General features: G+C 52.4%; 1 protein-coding gene across 3 annotated transcripts in view; it reads right to left on the bottom strand.

Moving 5' to 3' along the window:
* Positions 1-12077, bottom strand: part of LOC144173832 (sushi, von Willebrand factor type A, EGF and pentraxin domain-containing protein 1-like) — a 214332-nt gene that overhangs the window by 134037 nt on the left and 68218 nt on the right. For all 3 annotated transcript variants that reach the window (XM_077702093.1, XM_077702092.1, XM_077702091.1), the window contains exons 9-11: positions 11773-12036; positions 4134-4231; positions 928-1072 (exon numbers count right to left, since the gene is read on the bottom strand). In XM_077702093.1, coding sequence (XP_077558219.1) covers positions 928-1072; positions 4134-4231; positions 11773-12036 — 507 coding nt within the window. The remainder of the gene's footprint in view (positions 1-927; positions 1073-4133; positions 4232-11772; positions 12037-12077) is intronic.

Here is a 12077-nt window from a genome sequence, read left to right on the forward strand (position 1 = left end):
CCGTCTTGTGTGCAAAGATCTAGCCGCAAGAAAATATGATCAAGGTGCAAAGAAGGACCTAATGAAAGACCACGAGAACCACAGGTTAACGCAGAAGCACAGCAGAGTTATCGACGCCACAAAAGAAACTCTGGCTCACCCATGGAGACGCCTAATAGATGCCATCACAGCAGCACGCCTTCAGAGGGCATTTCGTTTACCAAGGTAGAACGTAACAAACATTTGAAAACCCCTACGTCCAAACGAAGGCCGCGCAGACAGCATAACCGAAAAGCCCTACGATGTGCAGGCGAAAATTCCCCAAACGCGGCTTCACCAAAGCAGGTGACGAAAGGCCGACTGATCGGTAAAACGAAAAAGATAAGAGAAGCATCACAAAGAAGGATCGTTCTGCGCATGGAAAGAGTGAGGCAGTACGTGAATTCCTCGACACGAAAAACGATCCTACGCTCATGCCACACGAAGCATGCACGAACACTGCCAGCTCATCCAAGAAAGACGATGATCAAGACAAGCCGCGTGCCCAAGTCCACAAAACGCATGTGCCACAGAAGGTGGAAACATAGGTGGAAGCAGAAGAATGAACAATTATTGTGGAGCTAACACGGACCTGACATCGTTTCTGAGCACAACGGACTGTTTAGTGAACATGAACAATGGTGTTTTTTGCGCTGGCTACAGCTGAAAAGTTAGCTTCTCATATTAAGTTAACCTCCTTCCATTTATCGGCCGGCCGGGAGGATGTTAAAAATGTTAGAAGAGGAAGAGGTGGCTATTTTCAGCTGCCCTCAACTATCACCATCATTGTAGATTTCCATCCGCCATTAAAGATTCACCCACGTCCCGTGGTCCTCGCCTCGGTTCTTCAACATACATGAAATCACCGCAGCGGGAGTTCATTACTTAGTGTACAGGAAAATAACTAACGCTTAACGATGACGTTGAATGAGCAGCTGGCCACGTTGTCGGCTGCGTCTCTCGCCTCGTATACGACCAGGCTGGGCGCACCCCAGCTAAATGAGCTGCCGGGAAGTCTGTTGGGGGTCACCTTCAGTTCTCCGGGGCCATTGTCCTGCAGGGGCAGTGAACGAAGCAGAACGCGGCCACTTTGAATTCACCGAGAGCTCCTTCAAAAAAGCACAAGTAGAACACGAACAACGACACATACGAGGCCAGTGGTACTTCTTTCGTGCACGCCCTGGCTAAAGACACGCCGCGGGTTGTTTTTGTCACCCTGGTTCCTTCGCACCATCGATGGCGGCGATAAAGGGGCCAGAGAAAGGCAGTGAGGAGGCCCTATTTATGAATTTTCTGGGACTTTAAGCAATGCATCGATGTCGTTTGCAGTTGTGTTGTGTCTCGCCCATACGAAAGTTACGAGTCATATCGTATGAAGGTCATCGTGATCCATAATACACCTTTGAGTGTACCGAATGGCTACATTCAGGTGCACTGTGGTGAAGAAGACTCACGCGTTGTCCTTCCTTCGTCTTTCTTTTCCTTCAGTTGGTCTAAATTAGGCGATGCGTCCTGCACAAGGACTACGGGCTAATGTTCGGTGAAGGACTAATCTTGAAGATATCTTGGTATAAAGGCGTGTTCTTGAATTTTTTTGAAACGGAGTCGTTTTGAAGTCCCTAAGTGGGGTTCCTGTTATAAAGCTTAAATAAACTGAATTTACGCGCACAAAAGCTACAGACACCCAAAAAATTCTGCCGAAGCTGTCATGCAGATCCTTGAATAAGTTACATTGATTGCAACAGCAGACAAGTATTTGTGTCCTTTCCGGAAAATATATTCAGCAAATTAGCGCAAACAATTGTGGCTTGAATGGTGTGTTTATGAGGAAGAGATGTGTGTGGCACATGACTTATTGGAATTCCTGAAATTCGTGACTTATTGGGTTTTTTGAGGACGGCATGCGTGAGTTTGTTAAAGAAAGGAGTACTGACACAAAAATTTTATATTCCACTTTAATGGCTTTTATCGATGCTTAATGGTCTGGCGAACCCAAAACCGCACTTTAAATACTTCAGCGCGCGATAATTCCTTACATTAAACGGCCTGAAAATTGTTTGTTTCAAATTCCCGCGCTTTCATCCCGAAAGGCGCATATGACAGAATCCCGGTATGACGTCACCGCTTTGTGCGGATGTCAAAACACTCCGGAGGCCGGTAGGGACGTTGTTTCGACAGCGCCGCCGCCGGAGCTGAACGGCTGATATTAACGCTTCGTTTCCCGTGTGTGGAACTTTCTTTTTGCCAACAGTGCCTTTCTGGGCAGCGGTTATGCCTGTAGCACTGGCCACGTGCACCCGTCTGTAAATGCGCCGGCGCTCGCTCGCCGTCACGACGTCACGTCACGAGTGATGTCACGTCACAAGCGACGTCACGAGTTTTTGACGAGCGCTGTCCGCGTCACTTCTTTTGCCTACCACGGGACGATATCACGCTGATGCCCATTTGCTGAGTGCCGCTCCGCGTGCTGCTCAGTCGGGGCGATAAATGAGATCCAATTAAAGTATGTTCTTCGCATCACACGCCACTCATATTTCAGCCAGGGTATTCAGTTGAGTAAAGAAGCGAACTGTGCAATATTATCAACGCCTAATTGTTGTCAGTACTACTTTAAGTGTGCTCACGTGGCCCGTACCACAATATTCTATCCAGACCTGGACAATCTTTGAGGGGCCGATATTTTCTCTTCGCAGCGAGCGATTCGCCGAACGACTTCTAGCGGTGAAAGCGTTGCTGGGCAGTTATAGCGGTATTCACAGGAGGTAGCATTTCGGCGGAGAAAGCGGAGGGAGATCGTGACGTCAGCACAGGCGGACTTCCGCTCATCCAGCTCCTTCGCTCGCAGGGAGGATGCGACTGTCGGACGGATATCAACAGTCGCCGAGCACCACCGAAGAGCACAGCTGCCGCAGCACAGTCGATTCCGCGTCGGCGGCAGTTTCTGCTAAAGCCCCTACGTATCTATCTCGTCAGCAGCCCAAAAAGCGGCCGTGGACGTGATGCAGGCGCTGCGAATGCTAATTGCTTCCGCGGCTAGAGAACGACGCGCGACGCGTGAGGTAGTGGGTAGAAAGACGCGTGCTCAGAGCAGCCGGCCGGCCCGCCTACAGATGTGAGGATAAACACTGCGGAGGATATTCGATATCCGCTCTCGTAAGTGGTGAAGATGGCGATTTTTAATGCAGTTTGCCATCATATAACTACTTCCTTCCTTGCGTGTGCAGCTTTGCGCCTTGAGTTCCATGTAGTGGAGCGGTAACAAGCTATCACTCGAGCTGCCTGCGCCTGCCTGCCCTACTTCGCGGCCGCTGCCGCCGTCCGCACAGGGACCGTGCGGGTGGTGTACGCGGCTCCGTCAATCCGCCTGTCGTGTGCGTGGCGCGTTTCCGCGTACAGTGTAATAAAAAAAGCAATAAAAATAGGGTGCCTTCAACCGCTCTAGAACTTGAGGCGTGGACAGGCGGCCAGCTGCCCGATGAGTCAACGAAATCCCGCCGCCTCCGCCACCAAACATCGGATCCTTTGTAACTTGAGAGCAAAAGCTCCGACCTCCGACCGGAGCGGCGAGCGGGCGAGAAACCGTGACGTAGAGGTCACGTGGTGCGCCCTCCTAGGAACCGGACGGCGGATTCCTCCGTCGTGTGAACACCCCTTATCAAGCAGTCGCGGAGGGCCTGTGCTCGGATGACAGCGTGTACTTCTGCCTAATCCTCTAGATCAAGCTCCTCTCCAGTTCACACAAAACTCTCTCTTTCTCTCTCTCTCGATCATTCGTCAGGAGCAGTATTGCCACCTCGTTTCCCAGCTAATGTATCGCTCCAATGGGGACTCGGTAAGGCACCCCTGTCCCTAGTAAAGAGTGGAAACAGCACCAGCTCTCACAAGCGTAAAGGCATCATCCGTATCCCACCAAACCCCTGCGTAATGATTGATGCCTAGGTTTACTAATGGTCGTGTCTGTAAATAAAAACTAAACATCATTTAGCATCAAAAATACACTGCAGTTCAAGTGCAAACAACTGTTACGTTTTTTGTGTTTCTACTAAATCTGTCTGAGAATGGCGCCTCTCACGGCAACGTCCAAGTAAAAACAACTATTCGAAACCAGCACTCACCTCAAATTTTGGTTCCTCCCAAGTGACGTTCTTGTTCGGTTTTTCGAAGTAAATTACGACATCTCCGGGGCAGTACGCAACAACTGGGTCCTCTTCATCTAAAACAGAACGTATAATGCAATTTTCGTACAACGCCCGTGGTTTGGTTTGACTCTCTTTTCAATTGAATAATGTGCGGTTATAACGACTTTACGCGAATTTCCTGCCTGAACAGCCGTCAGCTCGTCAATGTTCGATGATCTAGGTATTGCCATTTTATCTGCGATGCAAAATTCGCATATGCATTTTCACACTTCAAACAGTATGCCAGTGATTTTATTTCAATACAGTACATGCTGCTGGGCAGGATTACATTTAAAAAGCTCCGGGCTTCAGTTTCAGCCAAAACTATCAGGTGGCTTGCGACAGGAATATATATACGAACCTAAATATCGAAACAGAATGTATTAAACCATTGAATGTGGAGAGCGACGCTTGAAATAGGGCATTTGAATTCTTGGGCCTGGAGCAGGCCTGCTCCCCCGACTGCAGGGCACGATATCGCAACCTGTCCATCTCGTCCGGCGAATCTGCACGCACACACGGCCTGAGGGAACAAGACACCTGCCGCCTGGTCCACGCCTTACTCCTTAGCCACATCACATACGGCATCTTCTGTCGGCAAAGCCATTCCCAAGCGACCTGCAATCACCACCGCATGGACCCTGGGACATGCCTCACTCCCTCGGAGTGAAGTAGCACATGCTGTGGCCCGCGAGCGTCACTTCCGGGCGTTCCCTACAGGGTCGGCTTCTGCGAAGGCCACTGTCCAGGAGCGCGTGCCGGCACGCGCATGGAACAGTCGCCTGTTCGGTGGGCTCCGCAAATTTTTCCTTTTTGTGGCCAAAATTCAACTCGGACGTCGAAAATTTTGGCGTCAGCGTATTCGCGAAGCTCAGCGGCACAAGCGGATACCACTCTTATGAAAGTGGGCCCACTTTTGAGCAAGCTCTGAGTGACTGAATAATTCACCGGCTGCCGCGCCACTAAGCCTAGCGGCGAACATGCTGCCGCTAGCGCGGGCCGGGGTCTCCCCGGCGGTGGCGGCGTCCAAGACCATCACGGGATACGACCCTGTCTCAATGCAAGTCGTATGCATGGACACCGCCCAACACGAGGACTGTCCACCATCCGAGGAAGAATATTTAGAAGACATGATTCGCATATGGCGACGCAAACACAGTTCGAAAGCTCCGAAGGGCAACGACGCTCCTGGCTAACAACAGACGGCGGCTCGCTCTGGTCATGCTCCTCAAGGGGGTGTGGCTAGCAAGTCCTCCACTCACAGATCCTGCAAGCCCCAGTGGCGACCGAAGCACACGCCCCACATTGGGCGCGACGAACTCATCGTGGTTCTCAAGCCGAGCACAACGCTGGATTTGAAGGCAACTTTTGCTCCAGGCCAAGTCGGATCCGCAGTGCGCAATCTCCTACGCGAATGCGGGAGCGTGGAACTGTCGGCGAAATTCTTTCCCTGAGAAGGCTTGGCAGCAGCAACGTCGCTGTGGTCGTCTTCGAGGGGAAATTTGTTCCCCGCCAAATCTACTACAACGACCAGGGCATCACGGTGAGATTGTACAAGAAAACGATCCCCGCCTGTCATCGTTGCGACACGGTGGGACACAGGGCGGATATCTGCCCGAGACCCAAGCCGGGACGCTGCGACCAATGCGGCTCCGAGGTGGCTACCACTCCCGAGGGCCCTGTCGAACACAAATGCACTCCCCGTTGCCTCATCTGCGGGGGCGAACATCTCACCGGCACCTCTGGATGTAACGGCAAATACCAGAACCCGATCAAGCCGGGAACCTCACTAACCACCGACAAACGGAAAGAAGACTTCAAGAAAATTCAAGCAAGCAAGGGAAGCCACAAGACTTTGACCCCAGTGTCGGGCAGACCTGCTCCGGTCAAGAACAACACCGGATCCGGGACCGTGGCAAGGACGCAGATTTTCAGCGCCGAGGACTTTCCAACCCCGCCAAACGCCCAAAACGAGGTGAGAGATTGGGTTAGGGCTGCCTCCCGGCCTCTCTGTTCCCCTTCCCTCCTCACAACCCCAACCGAAGTAGCCCTACAGCGACAAAATGCGGAGCTAAGGCGCCAGAGCGAAATTCTTGCGAACAAAATTCAAGAGTTAGAAACGAGGTTAGCTGGGCTCACGGAGTCCCAAACAACAGCTGGGATTTCGGAGCCAATGCAGCAGTCCGAGCCATCAGAGCGGGATGAGAGCGCTTCGGTCGCGTCTGGGGTGTCTAGCGCTTCCCGATGCTCAGACTGCACATTTGTACAACGTGTGCCACAGGTGGAACAGTGGCTGACAAAACTGGAACGCACCATAGAGGAACTGCCAAAGAAAATTCTACAAACAGTGCAGGGCATCCTTTGCAGAGCTCTGGCAGCAGGAACTTTCGCAGATAATTCTAGCGGTAACTGACTCAGTCATGGACACAGTTCAGGATTGGGTCAGCACACAACTCAGAGACAATCGCTCCCGCTCACGATCCCCGCGATTGGATTCGCGTAGGCGTAAGGTGGTGCCTCGCCCGGCCACAGGCTTGCAGGAATTCAGTTCGGCCACTACCCCCATGGAACCACTGGTTCCTCCGTTAGAGATACCGTTAATCCAGGGAGGAGGCCATGTTTCTTAAATCTCAATAATCTTCAATCATGGCTAACCGACCGCAGCGGAAAGCCCGAACCAAAATTCCAGATGAGAAATTCGTGATCATACAATGTAACTGTAGAGGATTTCGGAATTGGAAAAAAAGGTAGCATCTCCAATTATATCTCCAGTCAATCGGCCCCGCACCAGCTATTCTGGCTCTTCAAGAGCCTGGAGCAGATGCTAAACTTCCAGGGTATAGCTCATTCCAGGGGGCCCCTACGACTTGCATCCTGGTCAACAAGGCGTATACGGCGCTCCAAGTCGATCTAGGTCTGGAAACCGAACAGGAATACAGTATGGTAAAGGCCCTTCCACTTAGACGTCGTGATCCTCCAATACATGTACTGAACATTTACAGCTCCCCGCATAAGCCCCGCATAATTTTTACGAAGTTTTCTATCGAGCACTTAAATCGGCCCGCAAAGCACCCCTCGTGATAGTTGGGGATTTTAACGCCCCGAGCCTTCATTGGGGATATCACTTCGAGCAGGCCAGGGGACGCAAGTTAGCGGAGTTAATCTCCACGCTTCGACTTACGCTGCTCACGGACCCGGCATGTCCCACGCGTATGGGAAACTCGGTAACTCGCGACACGTGTCCTGACCTATCCCTAGTTAAAAATAGTAGAGACGCTATTTCGGAAAACCTGGAGGAGACACTCAGTAGCGATCACTGCCTCCTTAGGATCACCCTCTTGGCAAAGGCTGCTAGAAGAAAGTGGGCCCAGGCCAAACTAACGAATTGGCAAGAATTTAGGCTGCAAGAAGTTCCACCTGTTCTCCTCACAGGCAGCTATACGGAGTGGGCGAAACAGATCACCGCCTTACAACAGCAACACGTTACAACAATTCAGACCACCGAAAAGAACCCAACTGTGGACAACCATCTGATGCATATATGGGAGGCACGCCGGAGCCTTACTAAAAGATGGAACAAACAGAAACTTAATCGCAAGCTTCGAGCCCGCACCAGTGAACTTACTGAAAAAGCGGCAGAATACGCTGTTCAACTTAGCGACGCAAATTGGATAGAGAGATGCAATTCAGCTGCGCGTCAAATGGGATCCAAGGGGACATGGCGCCTTTTTCGCAGTCTCATTGACCCAACTAAGACGAGAGGGGAAACACAACGTCAACTCCAAAGAGCCCTACACGGGTACCAAGGTACGACGACCCAACTCGCGGACACTGTGTGACAGATATCTCTGCCGCACGGAAGGCCCCAATGGACCTGAGTATCAATACGCAGGCAAGCAGAACCCAGACATAGATGCCCCCTTTACACTACAAGATCTTGGGGCAGCTTTAGCTAAGATGCGCCGAGGTAAGGCCCCAGGAAGAGACCGTATAACAGTCCAACTATTGGCGAACCTCTCGGACTCGGCCTACTTGCAACTGTTAGATTACATAAATAAAATCTGATACGGCCGTCCACTCCCCCCAGAATGGAAGACCTCCTTGGTCACTTTTATACCCAAAGCAGGAAAAATTGTTAATATTGATAATCTGAGGCCCATTTCGCTCACCTCATGCGCGGGTAAGCTCATGGAGGCGATGGTCCGGGATCGTCTCTCTCCACACATTGAGTCCACGGGCCTCTTTGCTGACACTATGTTCAGGTTCCGCCCACATATGTCAGCACAGGACGTCCTTCTTCAGCTACACCGCGACGTAATACGACCAACTACAATGCGACAAAACGATAAAGCAATCCTTGCCCTAGATCTCAAGGGGGCATTTGACAACGTCCGGCACAGCAGCATACTAGAAAACTTAAGTAGAACGAATTGTGGTCAGAAAGCCTTCGCGTACGTCAGAGATTTCCTCTCCAAACGTCAAGCATTCCTGAGGATCGAAGATGAGGAGTGCGGTCCATATTACATGGGTAAAAGGGGTACTCCACAAGGAGCGGTCCTATCGCCGCTACTCTTTAACATCGCTATGATGCAGCTGCCGCACAAATTAGCTCGGGTAGAGGGTATACAACATGCCCTTTACGCCGATGACGTAACAATCTGGAGCACAAAAGGCAGCCTTGGGGAAATGGAGGACCGCCTTCAAAGGGCTGCCAGCATTGTCGAAAGCTATGCAAATGACTGCGGCCTCCAATGTGCCCCAACAAAATCAGAACTTTTGCACATTAAACCCAATCCTAAAGAGAACACAAGGCTTTGCATCTCTTTAGCAGGTGGTTCTATCAGAGAAGTGGAAGAAATTAGGATCCTGGGCCTGCTTATTCACAACAAGCTTAGTCCAGAGACCAGCATTGCCAAACTGAAGCGAACAGGTGAACAGGTCGGACGGATGATACAACGCGTATCCAACAAGCGCGGCGGGTTACGGGGCAGGGACGCGCAACGGCTCGACCATGCCTTTGTAACCAGTAGGATCCTCTTCTCTGTAGCCTACCTCCGTACGAACAAACAACACGAGAATCGCATTGACGTCATCATTAGGAAGGCCACAAAACGAGCCCTTGACCTCCCGGTGGTTACCTCCAACACCAGGTTATCGGCGCTGGGAGTGCTCAATTCGTATCAAGAGCTGAAAGAGGCTCATCTCACAAATCAGTACACTAGACTCGCACAAACGGCGTCCGGGCGCCATTTGCTTAATCGCCTACAAATCAAACACGAGTCCATCCCAGAGGAGACGTGCAAACTCCCAGAGCTGTGGCGGCACAGGCTCTGGGTGCATCCACTTCCGCGTAACATGGAAAAGCACACTCACGAAGGCAGGAGGGAAGCACGCGCTAAGACCCTGGAAAGGAAACACGGAAATGGGCGAGGTGTGTTCTACGTTGATGTGGCAAGACCGTCGCCTCTAGGGTTCTTTACTGCCGCTGTAATTCACAGGGACAAGCAAGTCAATGGGCTCTCCTACCGGGCTCCTAACTCCACGCAAGCCGAGGCTATTGCCATAGCGCTCGCCGCCTCGGACCCGAAGTCAAGGACAAAATTACGCCCACCTCCCCTCGCGGGAACCCTGTGTAGATGCGACGCATCGTGGGTTTCCCTCGGCGTTTCCGTTGGGTTGATTCTCCCATCGCGTGAAACGTGCCATGAACGCGTACGATGCATTTCCGTCTACTACGGGGATCCCGCATCCCGTGCACGTCGCTTTGCAGCCTCATCGTCGGTGGTGCTAGCAGTTCTGTTATTGGGCTGGCCGGTGCTTGTTGCGGTTGCGCCGACCATCGCGATAGCAGGCTCGTTAGTCTCCATTCAAAGCAGCGTTGGACATCGGAGCACCGGCGCTGGAACGACGGAGCGGAGCGGCGCAGGTACCGCGTTGTATACCGCCGCATAACGGTGAGGGGAATGAGAGAGAGCAGCGCATGCGCATGCGTTAACCGAGCGCAAGCGCGCGACGACGCACAGCTGGCATTTCGAGGAGCGAGCGCTAAGCCGCAGATGACGCTGCGGTGAGAGCGGCGGAGAGCGCATGCGCAGCTGGCGCGGACAACGACGACGCCGGATGGATGGAGGGATGCATGCATGCATGGACAAGGCGGGTGAATGAGATGCGTTACATCTAATAATCACGGACTCTCGCCGAGCCTGTGAAAGCTATTTAGCGGGCACGGTACCACCCTTGGCCTACATAATTTTAAAACGAGTCGTGCGGTTCGTAGACCCCTCACCTAAATAAATTGTGCGGTCTCCGGGGCATCAGGGTCTGAGAGGTAACGAGGCCGCGCACGCGGCTTCCCGAGCGCTTACCCATTGGGCGCCTCACCCACTCTCTCCCGGCTCGGAGATTAGCAAACCACTACTGCGGTTTAGAGAAATCGTAAAACATTACTGCGATAACCGCCGGCTTTACCCAGCCCCTGCAAAGGGTCTGAGCAAGGCCGATGAGCGAATACTGCGGCGCCTGCAGACGAACAGATTTATGTGCCCTGCAGTAGCAACGCATTTCGACCCTAAAACAGATGGGTGGTGTCTGCTGTGAGGGGAGGTGTCCGACACCTTTCACATGGTGTGGGAATGCCAGCGCAACCCTGCGTTATCCCCCAACCCTTCCCCTACCAAAGAGGCATAGGAGGCAGCCCTGCTCAGTTGCTCGGGGCTGGAGTCTCAAAGGGCTCTAGTTCGACGGGCGAGAGTGGCGGCCTTGACCAATGGGGTCCCGGAACAGGGACTGCACCTGTTCGGACGGCCACACGCCCTAACTCCCTTTTCTTCTGATCAAAAATAAAGTTTCACTCCTCCTCCTCCTGTCCATCTTCTTCCCCCCTGCTTCACCGACATCCTATCGCCCTACCGCCCCACTCGCCCCAGCCACACCCTGCCCTCTCCGTCGAAGAATCACCAGCCTGGCGCCGACTACAAACCGGCATCTTCTCCCGCATCTCCCCCTCACGCTTCCCGGACTGCCTGCCCCCACTGGCCACCTCGTCCTCCTGTGCCCCTGTTCCTCTCCCTTCCTCAAGCTCCGACCAGCTCAGACCTGCAGGAGCACCGCAGCCTGATCCAGCGGCCCCCCGAACTGAGGAGGCCACCGACCGTTTTTCCTTCTTCTCAATAAACGCTTTCCCTCCTTCGAACCCAGCCATTTTTCCTCCGCTTGGGAAGGGCAGTAGGTTTGTTTGCATTTAGCCCCTAACAGACACAGGAAACCGAAAGTTGTTACTGAACTAGTGTACGTTCACCCTTTCAGTTAGCTAGAATTTGCTTTATTTTCCTCTTCGTGGCCACAAGCACTGAGACACACATCGCATACCGCATAACTCACCTTGAATTCTCTAATTATACCACAATAACCACAAAAATACATCACCAAACTTCGCTCGTTGTCTTGCGGATTCTTGGTACCCGAGTTTTTGGCTGACTTTTTTTTTGTTTTTTTTTGCTATCACTTAAGGTTAGGTGCCACTTTCGCAAAGTTTGTAAGAAAATTATCAGACAACGCAGATAAAGAGTGTTCTTACCGAGCACAAACACCTTGAAGGTACAACGTTCCGACGCGAGGCCTTCGGCGTCTCTAGCCACGTAGCTGATCTCATGCTCTCCTATCTGGAAAGCGTGCGGCAATTTAGTGATGCTTGGCGGGGAAACGAGCTCGACGATGGCCGACTGCGAATTATCGACAGCTTTCGGCTCCGGCCACGACACCGGCGCCGAGAATGCGCTGCCCGGGGCGTTGGGAAAGGTCCTGTCAGGCGGGCAGTCTTTGATGACCGGTGGCTCTGCGTCTGTTCAAATGGAAAATCTCGATAATGGTTTGCACACCAAT

Source organism: Haemaphysalis longicornis, unplaced genomic scaffold (genome assembly GCF_048455015.1).
Source record: "Haemaphysalis longicornis isolate Haplotype H1 unplaced genomic scaffold, Haemaphysalis longicornis Haplotype H1 scaffold_3, whole genome shotgun sequence".
Taxonomy (NCBI): Eukaryota; Metazoa; Arthropoda; class Arachnida; order Ixodida; family Ixodidae; genus Haemaphysalis; species Haemaphysalis longicornis.